Source organism: Watersipora subatra, chromosome 8, assembly GCF_963576615.1.
Source record: "Watersipora subatra chromosome 8, tzWatSuba1.1, whole genome shotgun sequence".
NCBI lineage: Eukaryota > Metazoa > Bryozoa > Gymnolaemata > Cheilostomatida > Watersiporidae > Watersipora > Watersipora subatra.
In genome coordinates, this window is record NC_088715.1 from 57,852,733 (window position 1) to 57,867,711 (window position 14,979).

Genomic DNA, 14,979 nt, shown 5'->3' on the forward strand with positions numbered 1-14,979 from the left:
AGTATAAAAATATACCATATATATTTTCACTTATATGGTGTTTTACACTGTGTAAAAAATTTCATAATAATTTTTTGTCATACAATATTAAACTAAAATTTTGTCATTGTTTGCTCTACAACAAAATTCTTTTGCAATATTAGCACCACTTGCTCACGTCTGTCAATGTATTTGGAGTATTTTACATGTTCTACCAACTATCCTTTCACTCTTGTCAATCAATTACTATCAGCTGTTGTTTATTCTTATGGAGATGTTTTTAATGTTCAGTCGTCTTGTTTCCATATTGTTTAATTGCTGCTAAAGCTTTGCGATGTTGGTCAATGACCGCTCAAATATATTACAGTAGTCCACAGGTTTCAAGGTATTTTACTGGGGAGATAACTCTCAGTGTAATAGAGTAAATTTTTCAACCTAATTTTTCAACCTAATTATGATATTCAATATGGAATAAATTTTTCTGAATTCATCTTAACTTGTAAAATTTTATGCGAATAGTTCATTTTAAAGCAATTGAGTTCAACATTTAATGCGCAATGTAGTTAAAAGGGTGCGGGTGTTTATACAAATTGTATGTGGAGTTGTTAGTTCAATGTTCATTGAATTGAAAAGATAGCTCCAACAAATGGGTTTTCTATTTGTTACTATTAATGGCATTTGAATGAAACAATTTTTAATGCTTCTCATCAAAAGCATTATTTCGATTTCGTTGTAAACTCATTGCTATGATATTGTCTTGGGATTGTTTGCTTCGTGACGTAAAACTAGATATCCGCTTGTGATTTTAATTAGATTTCTATATTTTTCACATATCCCAGCTCAATTGTTTTGTTTGTTATCTGCTAACGAAATGACCTATTTGTGTTCAAGAAAAGTTGAAACCTCATTTACAAGCCAAAATTTAGAAAGGTTCAATGTTAACTAAAGACTAATGCTTGCTGGCTGTTCTGTGTATTTTCATTAACTTTGCAGGAGGATCGAGTACTGAACCAAAACCACCAGCCAGCTACGAGGAAGCTCACTATGCTGCCTCTAGTTACCAGGCAACTCAATAAGTATGACTCTATTGTTTATAGTTTTAACATTTTCCCTCTTTCTTCATTGCGTAGATGTTTTAGTGTTGGTAATGACTTCACCATAGATTGCTCTTGGAATATTTTATTGGTTTCACAGATGTGTATGAACAAAAGCGGTGTAGTACAACACAATGACTTCCTTGCAAGTCTATATAGTGTAGAGATAGGCTTGTTTTGCAATATACAAATTAGCTTTACAGCCCGAGGTACAACGTATTATACAGATGCTCCTAGAATTAAAATTTTCTTCTTCGTATGCTTGTATGCTTGCACAGCTGGAGCCCTCAAGTCAACATTAGTGTGATATACAATTTTGTGCATTCATAAGGGACGTTTAGATACGTAGAACCATAAAGTAATGGGTGATAAAACCTGGAATCTTGTAACTGGGCATTTGGGGTAGAAGACAACTTCGCCTTCCCGTGTCCAACAAGACCAAGGAAAGTGGAGCAGTTGCACAGCTGTTACATACAGTCAAACATGGATAACTCGAACTTCAAGGGACCGAGCAAAAGTGTTCGAATTATCAGAGCGTTCAAGTTATCAGAGCACTGTCACAAGTCCATATATTTACTTATTTATTAGTAGATACATGTACATATACAAACTATAATATAAATCAAAAGCACAAATGGCTTGTTTCAAATTAAATGCTTCTAATGTAAAGTTTAAAACGTTTTCATGAAAAAGTATAGAGATTTTTCTATCACTTGAGATTGGTTTGTTGTTTGAGGTGATGTTATTGCCAGGACGTTTTTCAGATTGACATTGGCAAAACTTGATCGTTGTTGAAATGCTCAAAAGAAAAGACATTTTTTTCTTTTGGGGTTTTACCCACGATCAATTTTGCCGTTTCTTCTTGAAGTTTATGCAGATTACCTTACTTTATCTGGGATTCGTTAAGAGCAACACTCCGAGGCAGTTCAATTAGAAGTTTTACGAGGTTTTACGGTACATTCTATATCACTCACGCTTTTTTAATAGATACTTATTGAATGTACACACGTATTCTGTGTTTAGGTCAAACGATGAATAGTTTTTTGTAGCTCAGACAACGTATACGTTTAATTACACCAATTTTAAGACGTTTTAAACATTCAACATTCCGACGTTGATTCAACACAGAATCAACGTCGGAAAACTATTCATCACGGGCTAGCCGGGTCACGCACTCAAAGATTTTCACCACGCACATACAAAACAACATGCGATTTTTGTTTTGTATGTGCGTGGCGAAAATCCTTGCGCGCGTGACCTGGCTAGCCCGTGCTATTCATCGTATCGCAGTATAAATCAATTTTCACCAAACTTTTAGAAAAGTCGTTGAAAAAAATATTTTGCCGATGGTGGTAATAACGACGCTTATGAATTACGAAAAGATGAAGTTTACCTCTATGGCTTTGAATAAAGTGATTTTCTAAAGCGATAACAACCGTTTCGGTAGCCGTTGGGCAAAAAAACAGTTCGAATTAACAGTGTTGAGTTCGAGTTATCTATAGCAATTTATCATTACGTGGGAACGGACCAAAGGAAATGTTCGAATTAACCATGTGTTCGAGCTATCCGTGGACAAGTTATCCATGTTTGACTGTATACTGAATTTGAAGGTATTTAAACCAGCAAAAGTTTTAATGCAGTTTCAGTCTGTTTGACAGTTTTCAACATCCCATATTTTATGGCCAGCCACAATTGGTTCCATCCAAACTCCTTGTATGCCGCCGAATAGATTGCCGTGTCACTCATAAATGAAACTTGCTCATGTTTCTCTAGGAATAACTTTTTCCTACTGATTGGCGCTTGTTTGAGGCGCCCGAAGAGACCTCTTTATAGTATAAAGTTGTAATGCTAACCTTTGTGATGGCATTTTAGGGCTGAGCTTCAGACAGCCTTCATGGACTGCGGTGTCTTGGCTGCCTTAACTGTAAGTTAGTTGATGTCCTCCCATAGGTGCTCTATAATTCGGTCATTAGCTGCTTTTCTGTGGCCTGTATTTTTTAGAATGTCCTTTCCCTCCCTCAAATGTATTAAAGTTACACTTTTTAAATTAGTTTTTATATATTAGAAAGACATTTGTAACCTACATTTTATAGTTTTTATAGCTTCTTGTTTATACATGTCATTGGCATATAACGTAACAGTTCATATATTGCTTCAGTTTATAGTTTACCAGCGATATTACGAACAGGTAGGGTATACAGGGCTCTTCATTCCTGCAAGTTGACACTTGGTCTTCAGTAGTTGCGTTGAGGCAGAAGACAATTTGAAAGGCACACCGCGTGTTGAATGATAACTGTATCAGTTAGTGAAGACTAGCCGTTCAACTGTTGAAGGAAAAGTTAGCATATGATGTTTCAGCATTTATATAAGTCATTTGGTTACAATTTTGTACAATATGTTGATATTGACAAGCCACGCAGTTCATTACTATGTGTAGCCATATCTTGAAGGTTGTGTGGATACCTACAGTATTATCAATGTGGTATATTCGATAATTATCAAATCGCTAGGAAAGCTTATTGTCCAATTTTAAGTTATGATAGTTGTCCTTACCTTACTTATTGTATTGTGCTAACTAGACATTGTTTCTTACACAGGAATGGTTGGCCCCCCTTCCAGATAAGTCCCTTCCCCATCTCTCAATCAGACAAAATCTTCTCAAGATCCTCAGCACGGTATGTTTCCATGAGTCAGTTAATTCGTAAGTTTCCATGAGTCAGTTAATTCGTAAGTTTCCATGAGTCAGTTAAGTCGTAAGTTTCCATGAGTCAGTTAATTCGTAAGTTTCCATGAGTCAGTTAAGTCGTAAGTTTCCATGAGTCAGTTAGTTCGTAAGTTTCCATGAGTCGGTTAATTCGTAAGTTTCCATGAGTCAGTTAAGTCGTAAGTTTCCATGAGTAAGTTAAGTCGTAAGTTTCCGTGAGTCAGTTAATTCGTAAGTTTTCATCATCCACAAAACAAAAACTCGCAAGTCAAGCAAGTTTCGTTACTTGCAAAGTTTTACTGAATGTTTCATGCTTGCAAAAGATGGAAACGGGGCTTACGAATGTTGCGCAAGAAATCCCGCGCAAGCAATTTTATTTTAAACATTTTCCTCACTTCAGTCATTCTTATTTTGATTTGATCAGTTCCGGATGCATCGCTATGACCTCTGGTGTAGAAATCCTTATCTTTTCTAAAGGTAGACTTGCAACAAAATTCACATTACAGTTATTTGGTATCAAAAAATTTACCATGCCTTACTCTGTTGTGTTGTAGGTGCAAAATATGCGGAAATGTGATTACACGCTTTTAAATGCTCAAAAACGAACAGTTAATCGAAGCCATCACAAATACGCCTTACCCTAGGACACTTATATTTCGCTAGTATTTAGTTTTGTGAGTAGCATACAGAGTAGATTTTCGCTGCAACTTAATTTCGCAGCTCTGATGAGGGCAAAAATATAGTGGTGTGAAAATAAATGCAGTGGAAATATAATCACAAAATATGTGGAAATGTAATCACATTTCCACATATTTTGCACTTACAACACAGCAGAGTAAGACATGGTGAATTGTTTGATACCAAATAACTGTAATGTGAATTTTGTTGCAAGTCTACCTTTAACAATGTGGCCACATTAATCCACAGCACGCAAATGTACATTGAAACACTTATTGCGCGGTAACTCAAAGTGTGCACAACTCCAAAACCACATCATTCGAAAACCAGAAACATGGTGGGTGTAAAAGAGCCTTGTAATAAGGGAGTGAGCGCAGCTCAAGGCAGCAAATCTGTTGATATAAGGTGGGTGTAGTTCTGGGCGGGAGATCTGGTGGGGTAATCAACATGTGATCACCGAAAGGTCGCATTGTTTGTTAGAAAAGTCATTGCAAGTTGTTGTCAGTTGTATAGTTTATCTGGCTGATGGGTAATTAATCTGTCAGATGCAAATCACATGCTTCAAACATGCCAACTTTGAACTGCCAGCTTTTCAGCCTGAAAAGCAATTTTATAAGCAAATGATGTATCTCAGTGTATGTTTTTCTAAGCATACAATATGGCATTTGATGACACACTTTCACATGCTTGGAAACTCCAACTTCCTCCCTGTCAAACTGGGTTTTCCTTGGGAAGAAGTCAGATATCTCTTGTGCAGCTTCATATTGTGTTTTCATTTTTCTGAGCAGGTTTTGATTTATGATTAGAAAGTCCAAGAATGTTGCTGTGTAAACACCAAACATACGTGTTCAGTCAAGCTCTCCTGTATCGGCTGAATTGGCTTCTGCTGCCTAGCCTTTTGTCTCTGAACTCGTTTTGGGATTCAAGTTATGCATTCTGTTTCACGCGTACACAATTACTAGTACTACTTTGACTACTAGGATATAAGTAAGCATGCTTCGTTAAAATTTCTATCTTGTATTGAAGTACAGTGGATGAGTAGAAGCTTCTATAACGTATACCTTTTATAACGCAATCCCCATATAACATAAAGAATTTATGTAAAGTTAATGCTTTGTACTGCGTAAAAAATTCCATACAATGTAAAGTGCGAAGACAGCGCAAGTTCTCAAATTTGATTTGGATAATATGCATCTCATGGTTAGCCTTAAAAATATCGCTTTCCCTTTTGTCACACTTGTGAGAAGACGGCGTTTAAGGTCTTCTCTTTTTATATATATTTAGTGCCCTGGCAGTCTAGTTCGCTGTGAGAAATTGTAAGGTGTGTCAATGAAGCGCAGGTAATAAGTAGACGGGTAATTATTCGGTGTTAGAGTGTCTGCTTACCGATCTTAATGTCACAAGTTGAAGTACTATCAAAAGCTATATTTTTATCATAACCTTGAACCTTTTTGACTAATAGACGAACGGACAGATAGACACCGTTCTTATTATGGTAAAATTATGTTTTTATTTTGTTTTAGTCTTATAAACATTTTATAGGTTTTCTTTTGCAAAATAGACCTTGCTGTCTAGAATAAAAGAAAAGGTAGATGTAAATTGACATCGTAAGATGTACGTTCTCCTTAACTCATCGTAAGATGTACGTTCTCCTTAACTCATCATAAAATTATCGCATTCGTGGACCATGAAAGTGATAAAAAGAGGAGAAAAGTTGTTAATACAAAGTAATAATACTCAAGTTACAGTACAGTCATTAAATAAAGAGTGAAAATAATAAAATAAATAAATGCAATAAGTTAAAAGTGAAGTCTTTTTCCTTTTTGAAGGATCAAAGGGGTGAGTTTGAAAAGATCTTGGAACGATTGAGGCAATTTGCATGTATTTTACTGTTCGTATAACATAAACATTCCATGAATGGATTGTTTACGTTTTAGGAGCATCTACTGTATTGAGTCAAGAAGCAAGTGAGTTTCAGTCAGTAATAAGCGAGTTTATATTCCAGTCTAAGCTTCACAGCTATATAGCATTGATATTCCCTCCAGTTACTCATTGTTCAATGCAGCACATTTTGGTCGTTTGGTTCTCATTGAGTCCATTTTTAGTAGAATCTCAGTTTCAAAGTTTTGTCTAACAAATGTTTAGCACAATTGTCCGGTGTGACAGAGTAGGATATGGTAAATACTAGCTCATAGCTTTATTTGCTTCTTTATACGTCATCTACATTCGTAGTTTTCATTTACACGTTTCATGGGTGCAGTGTTTGCATTGCCTGTTAGAATGTGCAAATAGTTGCTGTTCTCCTTTGTTTGCTGAGTAAAGGAGAAACTAGGAAACCTAAATGACCGACTATCTTTTGCTTAACTAATATCGGCTTACTTCCATGTTAAACCTTCTGAATAGAGGCTTTTGTCTCATGATAATAGCATTACTCCCTCCTTTGACAGAACAAAACTGGTCATGTTACAGGTAGTTAAATGCTTGGATACGCATTGAATTTATAATGGTTTCCTAAAATACATAGCCTCAGTGAAATTCATAGTGTGCAGTCTCTATAGCTAATTAAATTGGGCTTAGCAGCCAGGTAAATAATGGAATAAAGCTTCATGTAAGCTGTTGTGACTCGACCTTGCTAGAAAGTTCCATCCTGCTTGGAAATTCTACTTGTCAGTTATAACCAATTTTGCTCATCAGATTGATGAGGTTGGAAAACCCATTAATTCACGATGTGGTGAGGCAATAGTAGCCCTCGAGCTTGGAAGAGTGAGACAAGAAAGGAAGCCGGAATTTGCTCCTTTGAGATAAAATTCATTTAGTGTTACTGAAAGCATGACGTTTTGTGTTTTATAGTTACCCCACCCACACACAGACCAGCTTAAGTCTAGCGGTATCGGCAAGGCCATTATGTACCTGTTTAAACATCCAAAGGAGCTGCGAGCGAATAGAGACATCGCTGGCAGACTGATCAATGAGTGGAGTCGTCCGATCTTTGGTCAGTCGAGTAATTTTCAGGCAGTAAATAGAGATGATTTACAAAGACGGGATATGAAGACTCTGAAGAGTCGACGTAGAAGGTGAAAATAACCACCATTATGTCTTTCTTGGTATTCTTGTTTACAATGAGCACAATTCTGAGATTTTTGTTGTAAGTTGGACCCCAGTCTATTTAAAGTAACTCTAGCAACATAACATTTTGAACATTTTTCAGTTGATGATGTAAATTGCAAAATGCCTTAGTTGTTGACCTCAAACAAGATGATAACTTGTACAAAAAAGAATATCTCAATGCATATAGCCCAAGTTCAAATAGTATCTAACATTTTTCTGAAGACATATAGCCCAAGTTCAAGTCACCTGTAACATTCTCGAAGAGTCATAGCCTGGGTTCAAATAGCCTGTAACACCCTTTCAAAGAGTTATAGACCATGTTCAAATAGCCTGTAACACCCTTTCAAAGAGTTACAGACCATGTTTAAATAGCCTGTAACATTCGTCCAAAAAGTTTGCAAATTTGCTTCGATGATGGCTAGCTTTAAGCAGTGTCATTGTAGTTGAGTTTTTTGCCTTTCTGCTCGTAACTGAGGAACAGGAGCTGAGGAATAGTAAAGTCGAAAAGTAGAAATATGTGCAGGAGAGTATAAGTCATAGAGGTCAGAATGGCGTCGTAAACTGGTTTAGAAGACATATACAGAGCTTGTTGTCGCTTGTAGTTCTGAAGACACAGCAAAGCAAGAAGAAGAACAAAGAGGCCTAAGACCTGGAGATCCAGGCTGGATCTATCGGGCGCGTGTCCCCCGGCCCTCAAATAAAGACTATGTTGTTAGACCTGAAAGCAACGTAGATTCGGAAGCTGCATTTTCAAAGGTGATTTTCTCGTTGCCAGGATTTCCACACTAGTCTGTCAGTTATAAGCCTGTGACTTGGTGTTAAGGATTTGTTTTTACTACCATTAGTAACTATTTACTTTAGTAGCCACTTGCATAAGCAGTAAAATCAAACAGGCCAAATCATCCAGTAAGTTCCTTAACCCTTTGGCTGGGGAAACGACCAAAATGTCGTTTACCGGTTGCGTGGGGAAACGACATTTATGTCGATTTCGGTAGACGTTTATAAAGCTGTCGCCTAGTAATGTTAAACAAAGGATATGAACGCTAGTAAGTTTTAAATATCATCAACAATATATTAGTCGATGATTTACAATATGAAACGATTATCTGAGAGGCGTTGCTATGTGCTAAAAGCTAAACAAATCGCGCCTCCTTAGAAAAGAATAAAAGTTGGAAAAACCAGTCAACATCGGCTCGACTTTCAAAATGATAAAATAAAAGATTATTTGATCCTGCGATCGTTAGTGGTTTTTTGTCTGATCAGAATAAAAATAATTCAGATGATGGAAATGATGTAAACTTTTTGGACTTTTAATATACCTGGAATATGCAGAGAAAAACTATCGTTATGGTAGCTCGCACGGCTACGTTATAACGTTTGACTCTACGGAAATAAATGCTTTCAAGCATTTCATACAGGGACAATTGCACATGGTTGTATTTTTTTGTAGTAGTAGATAAGTAAATGAATGTTTATGTACAAAAAATTTTGTTCATAGAACTAAATTTAAGATTTGAGCTATGCATGTTCGTAAAATATCGATTTTATTGAATTTTGAAAAATAAATGATTTTCGGGTGTTTTTGTCGGGCTTTTACCCAGCCAAAGGGACGTGACGAGTTGGCTTGTTGCTGGGTTGCGACTCATCAAAACTGCACTTGTGCAGTGTGCAGTAATTTAGCAATGCATTATAACTTTTAATTCCACTAGACATTTATTGCTACGGCAACTGCGCTGCTACTGCACATTGTCCACTGCGATATACTGTGCATTTCCTCCATCACGCATTACCTGAAACCCAACAATTCATACATACGGCTATGCCGTGCTCATGTAGAGCTGATTCCAAGCATACATATAACCGAGGCCTAGATATCGACCCCTATTTGCTTTCAAACCATAATAGGTTCTCATTTAACCATATACAACACGCTCATTGTGTACAGTTTGTTTGCTCACTCATACTCAAATCTGAGCAGCATTTTAATCTTGCAATAGTGTTGTGGTTTCGTCCAAGTCAACTCAATACTTGATAATGCAATGGGTTTTCACATAAATGTGCTGTGCCTGGTTCCTATATACGTCGCAAAGCACCGGCGACAGCACCGCAGGCTATTAACGGTGAAATGTGAACCTATCCGCCGGTAGTTCCCGGCGGCAACACAAGATTTTAGCGCTGTTTAAATTTCACGAAGAGCCGCAGGCAAAACCTTCCTAAAATGCACTGTACAGGTGAAGGTCAGCATTATCGGAACGGCATGGCGAGGGAACATTTTTATGCCGTTATTAGCGATGCAGCTTTATGTGAACATAAGCCGCCTAGCGTCGCAAGCGTTTCGCTGCGCAATATCATCGCCGGAATCTCGCAATTGATATGGGAACCAGGCTTAATTGAAGCGTAATGCAGAAATTCCTAATGCATCTAGCACTCCGAAATGGGCACTAACAACACTCCCAATGTATCCAGCGTTGCACACAGCACGGTAGCTCAGTCGATAATGCCACCCCGACACCAATACTGCTTACTGTGCATTACAAAATAGTAGTACTGCATGTACACTGTGTATTGCGCAGTCGTAATAGTGCGCAATACGGTTATACTGCAGGGCTGTGATATGCTTGCTACCGCATTGTTAATGCAACTACATAGATATTCAGGCATCAATCTGTTGTAACTGCGATGTATTTTACATTTTTTACATTTGACATATTTTATCGATGCACAGTTATGATTTTTTCATATAAAGGTCAGAACCCTGGCTTGTTGCCATCTGAAAATAACTCAGTAAACCCAAGAATTGTCCCTCAATTAGCTAAGGGCTGTTAGACTGAAGTGGGACGAAAACAGTTACTGTGGTATATCATCTGTATGCTACTATCTACAACTTCATTCAGTAAAATCTGAGTAGATTGCTCGCTGTTTCCTATATAAACACTATCAGACCGACTCTAGATTAGGTAGTGTCCATGGCCGAAATTAGGTCGGCCATCTAAAGAGATTAAATAGGGAAAATTTAAAGAACATTACATTTATTGACACATCCTTGGCATTTTAAATCATGATTATTTTTAATTTGTCTCTATGGTGTCTCATTCTATCATCGATGAGTGCCAACATAACAACTGTTGTGTCCAGAAGCTTCTTTTAAAATTTTCAAATTATGAATTTTTTGTTTGGTCTTTTATTTTAGTTTCATCATATATAAAAAAATTATCATCTCCTCAAAATATTATTTTGTTTCTCAAACTTTATTTATCATGTTTGCTGCTTCATGGCATTTAGACTAGTTTTTGTCGACCATCGGATGGATAAGTCGAAGTTGTTTTTGTTCTATAAACAACTTTTGGATAACGGGATCGATTATTGAAATTGTGTCAATTCAATGGTTATTGATCTTGCCTGACACATTCGTCATCATTGATCTTTAAGGTTGGTTCACACTATATTGCCGTATGTCAGCGTTGTCCTTTTGGCGTTCATCGTCGATTATGTGAACCATAAATCGATGGTATTGACGAAGCAACGCGGACACGTCGGGAAAGTTTGCAGCTGTCAAACTTTACTGATCTTTCGCCGAGCATTGACGACCGCTTTTCAAATGTGAACCGTTTCGGCGATGGTAATTCGCGGTCGCCATTACCGTGATTTATTTATTTCCGTTTATGACCATTGCTGGGGGACTTAGTATTTGATTTCAGTCAAGCGAAAACAAAGAGGTTTCTTTGCAAAAATTTAAAAAGAAAAATGAGAACATTACGTCACTGATGTGATAGTGTGATAGTATGAACATCGTGATCATCGACCGTCACCGAAGTATTTTGGCATCAACGCCGAGATACGGCGATATAGTGTGAACCAGCCTTTAGGGTCGAGCCAACCAGTGCAACTCTAACAGTGCCACCAATTAGGAAGATTGTTCATTGTGTGAATCACTATTAAATTTTAGTGAGTCATGTGTATGAGGTTGAGCTTTTCTTGTAAATATGTTGCAGGTTGCTACGCTTTGTCTCATTTTCTATTGTAACAACATAACCATTTATTCTTTAGTAGTTGAAAATTCAGCTTTCTGATTCACATATTTCCATTGAGCGGATGCTGCAGATTTGCAGTTGTGCACAAGTTCAGTTACTGCGTGATGAAGTGTTTTAATGGACTTTCGCATGTTGTGGAGTAACTCGGCGCTTTGTTAAAAAAGATAAGGGATTCTACTCTAGAGGTCATAATGACGCATTCTTATCTCACTTAGCAGCACGCTTTCGAAATAGGAATAGCTGAGGCGTGAAAAATGTTTAAAATGGAATAGCTTGCGCGAAATTTCCTTACCTATGGTTCGCAAATGCCATTTTTATCTTTCGCAAGCATGAAACATTCAATAAAAGTTTGCGATTAACAAAACTCGCTTGACTTGCTGCTTTTTGCCGTTTCCATCTTGCTGATGATGCAAACTTGCGGATTAACCGCGTCATGAAAACAGTGACTGTTACTACGAGCCACAACGGCACAGGATCTTCATCAAAATTGCTTTATCAACTAAAGAACAACACTCTTTCATCTCACATAGCATGCTTGTTGCGTGTCTATTTGGTCTTGAGCTGGTTGGGTCGACTCACTCCAAAAGCGTTCCAGCTGATACCTGTTCCTGCGTGACACACTTTCGCCAATCTGACTCTCACTCAAGCTAGACGTATAGCAACAGTAATAATCAGTGCATGGTTTTATTGTTACAGATTTTCTAAAGCATGGACCTAGTGTTAGTAAATTTGTATCACTGCTAGTGACACCATTTCCAAGCAAAATCGATTTAAAGCTCTTTTTTGTATGATAGGCATAAGAGGCGAGCGGACAATCTCACAGTCAGCTTTCTTTCATAGCCCCAGAATAATGGGGAGAAACGTACAGGGGTCGGCTGGCCCGATTACTGACTACATACTCATTATTTTTCTGTAGAACTCAAGCAAAAAGAAAAAGACAAGATACGAGAAGCAGAAGCAAAAAATGGACAACAAAAAGAAAGCGATGAAAGCAATGACTGCTGTGAAGATCAGTATAGAAGGCAATAAAATGTCCCTATAGAAGTATCATTCCCTGTTATGAACTTGATGGCATGCTGACACATGTGCTCTTGGAGTACGTCTCTGTGTTCTCTGTTCGATAACTCTTGTGCATATTATGTGCTCCAGTGAGCATGCTTCCATCCATATCACGATGGCCAATATAGATTATTGGCTATAAGGTATTTCCTGTTTTTACTGTGCCGGTGATGGTTGATTTGTCAACTAGGAAGATGGCAAAATTAAATGACTCCTTTGTGAAACTGTTATAGGCCAAGTTTAGATACGAGAAGCAAACTATCAGTTGCTTTTCATTTGAGTTGGCAGCTTGCAGAACATTCAGAAATGAAAAAACTCAAGCTTTTTATTAAACTAATACAGAAATAATATCAAGATTATCTGATATTGCATTGATTAGCATTGTTACTACTGGTATCAATTCCGTGTATATAATAGCTAGCCTGAACCCAGCATGTTTGTAAGGGTTTCTGTTAAATGTATCATTATGTAATAAATAAGATCGAAAATATATTCAGAAACATTCATTATTTTCTTGTTGAATTTGTCTTACTAATACGTCACGCTTTCTTGACCATCGGCAAGACAAGGGATCATTCTGACTTCGTAAGACGAGTTCTGTTGAATTTAAACAATGTTTTGTATAGTAAAACACACTTCATCGCTTTCAGACCGGCGTATCATTCCTACAGGACCTCCCAACAAAGTATAATACAAATGTCTGCCATTTTAATTCTCAATAATTGTGTTTATATTGTCCAGCAAAAATTTATTGGATGTAAGATGTTATTTAGCTAGTCTGATGTATTATTTCAATGTAACTTCGTTAATATATAGTGACCAGCAGAATATAACAGATGTAAGATGTTATGTGATGGAACTGTTTATTATTTCAATGTGACTTCTTTAAAGGTTGACTTGTAACAAAATTCACATTACCGTTATTTGATATGAAAAGATTCACCATGTCTTACTCTGTTGTGTTGTAGGTGCAAAATATGTGGAAAGGTGATTACAAGCTCTTAAAAGCTCAAAAACGAACAGAAAATCGCAGTCACATGAGACCACCGTAGTTTGGATTCCCTTTCCAAAAAGGCTCAAATATGATGTAGTTGTGAGAGATGGTTTCTGTTTACTTTCTTGCAACCTTATTCGTCGAAATATTTTCACAAATATACTTCACGCATTCAATAAAACTATGTATATTGTTCTTACGCGTCTATTTTATCGTCATTGTAATGCTGTCACTTTTAGCACTGATGTCTTATAACTTACCGTAAAAAATCGTTAAACTTTTTAACCTTAGCTCGAAGGAGTACATATCATCGTCTGATAATCATGACGAGCCTGTTGGTCACCTGTGATAATCGAAAAATGCTGCAAAAATTATTTGCGAAGTATTGGGTCACATGATCAGGTTATGACTTGACGATTGAATAATGCCGAAACAAAACTGTAAAGTAGCGAGCATCTATATTTGATACGGGGTCTTTGGTGAAACCCGAAGGGTTTGTCATAAACTAGTGCTACGATAAGTTTTATATTGAGCTTTTTATTGGCCTTTCAATTCACGTGAGAACATACGTGACAAAACGATAACCAAATTTCGTGGCTACGTCATCGAAATAAATGGATTCCAATCTACGGCGGCTTTTCGTTTTTGAGCTTTTAAGAGCTTGTAATCACATTTCCACATATTTGGCACTTACAACACAACAGAGTAAGACATGGTGAATCTTTTGATACCAAATAACTGTAATGTGAATTTTGTTGCAAGTCAACCTTTAAAAGGAAAGATTAAATAATAATTTTACCGAATAAGATTTATTAAAAGCGGAGTCATTGTTGGTGTCAGTTAATGTGTTTAAATTTATATTTTTTCCTTGCATAATGAGTGGCACTTTTGCTATTATATTAGATAATAACAGGTTGATTGTTAATTTTTTTTTAAAGTAAGATAAGTATTAAAATTTAAATAAGTGATGATTTGAATTGTCGCAATTCATGAACAGCCACAAATTATGTTTTGTGAATAAGTTTAAAAAAATGTTTTTTTTACTTCTCTGTTGGGTCATCTAAAAGGTCTAGGTCTTTTTAGTACTGTTATTTTTATACCCACAAAATTATTTATGCTTGTATACAATAAATAAACAACACTTTGATAATAACAAGAAAATGCAAAAAAATTATTTTATTCATCAAACTTCACCCATAATACCTTTTTCTTCAAAGTGTATTAAAAAAATGTTTACATTTACATTGCCAAAATTTGATTGAAGGATCTAGTGGACTACGTATGTCAAATACACAAATATTGCCATTATGTACAGATTTTTTTCTTACAATT

The 14,979-nt window shown here is 36.6% G+C and overlaps 1 protein-coding gene across 1 annotated transcript in view; it reads left to right on the plus strand.

The window, feature by feature from the left end:
- The window catches only part of LOC137401599 (protein IWS1 homolog), a 29,570-nt gene extending 16,422 nt beyond the window's left edge, over positions 1-13,148 (plus strand). The window contains exons 9-14 of the mRNA XM_068088027.1: positions 973-1,055; positions 2,946-2,997; positions 3,671-3,748; positions 7,306-7,529; positions 8,166-8,319; positions 12,511-13,148. Of these exons, the coding sequence (XP_067944128.1) occupies positions 973-1,055; positions 2,946-2,997; positions 3,671-3,748; positions 7,306-7,529; positions 8,166-8,319; positions 12,511-12,636 (717 nt within the window). The 3' untranslated portion in view covers positions 12,637-13,148. The remainder of the gene's footprint in view (positions 1-972; positions 1,056-2,945; positions 2,998-3,670; positions 3,749-7,305; positions 7,530-8,165; positions 8,320-12,510) is intronic.
- The last annotated feature ends 1,831 nt before the right edge of the window (positions 13,149-14,979 follow it).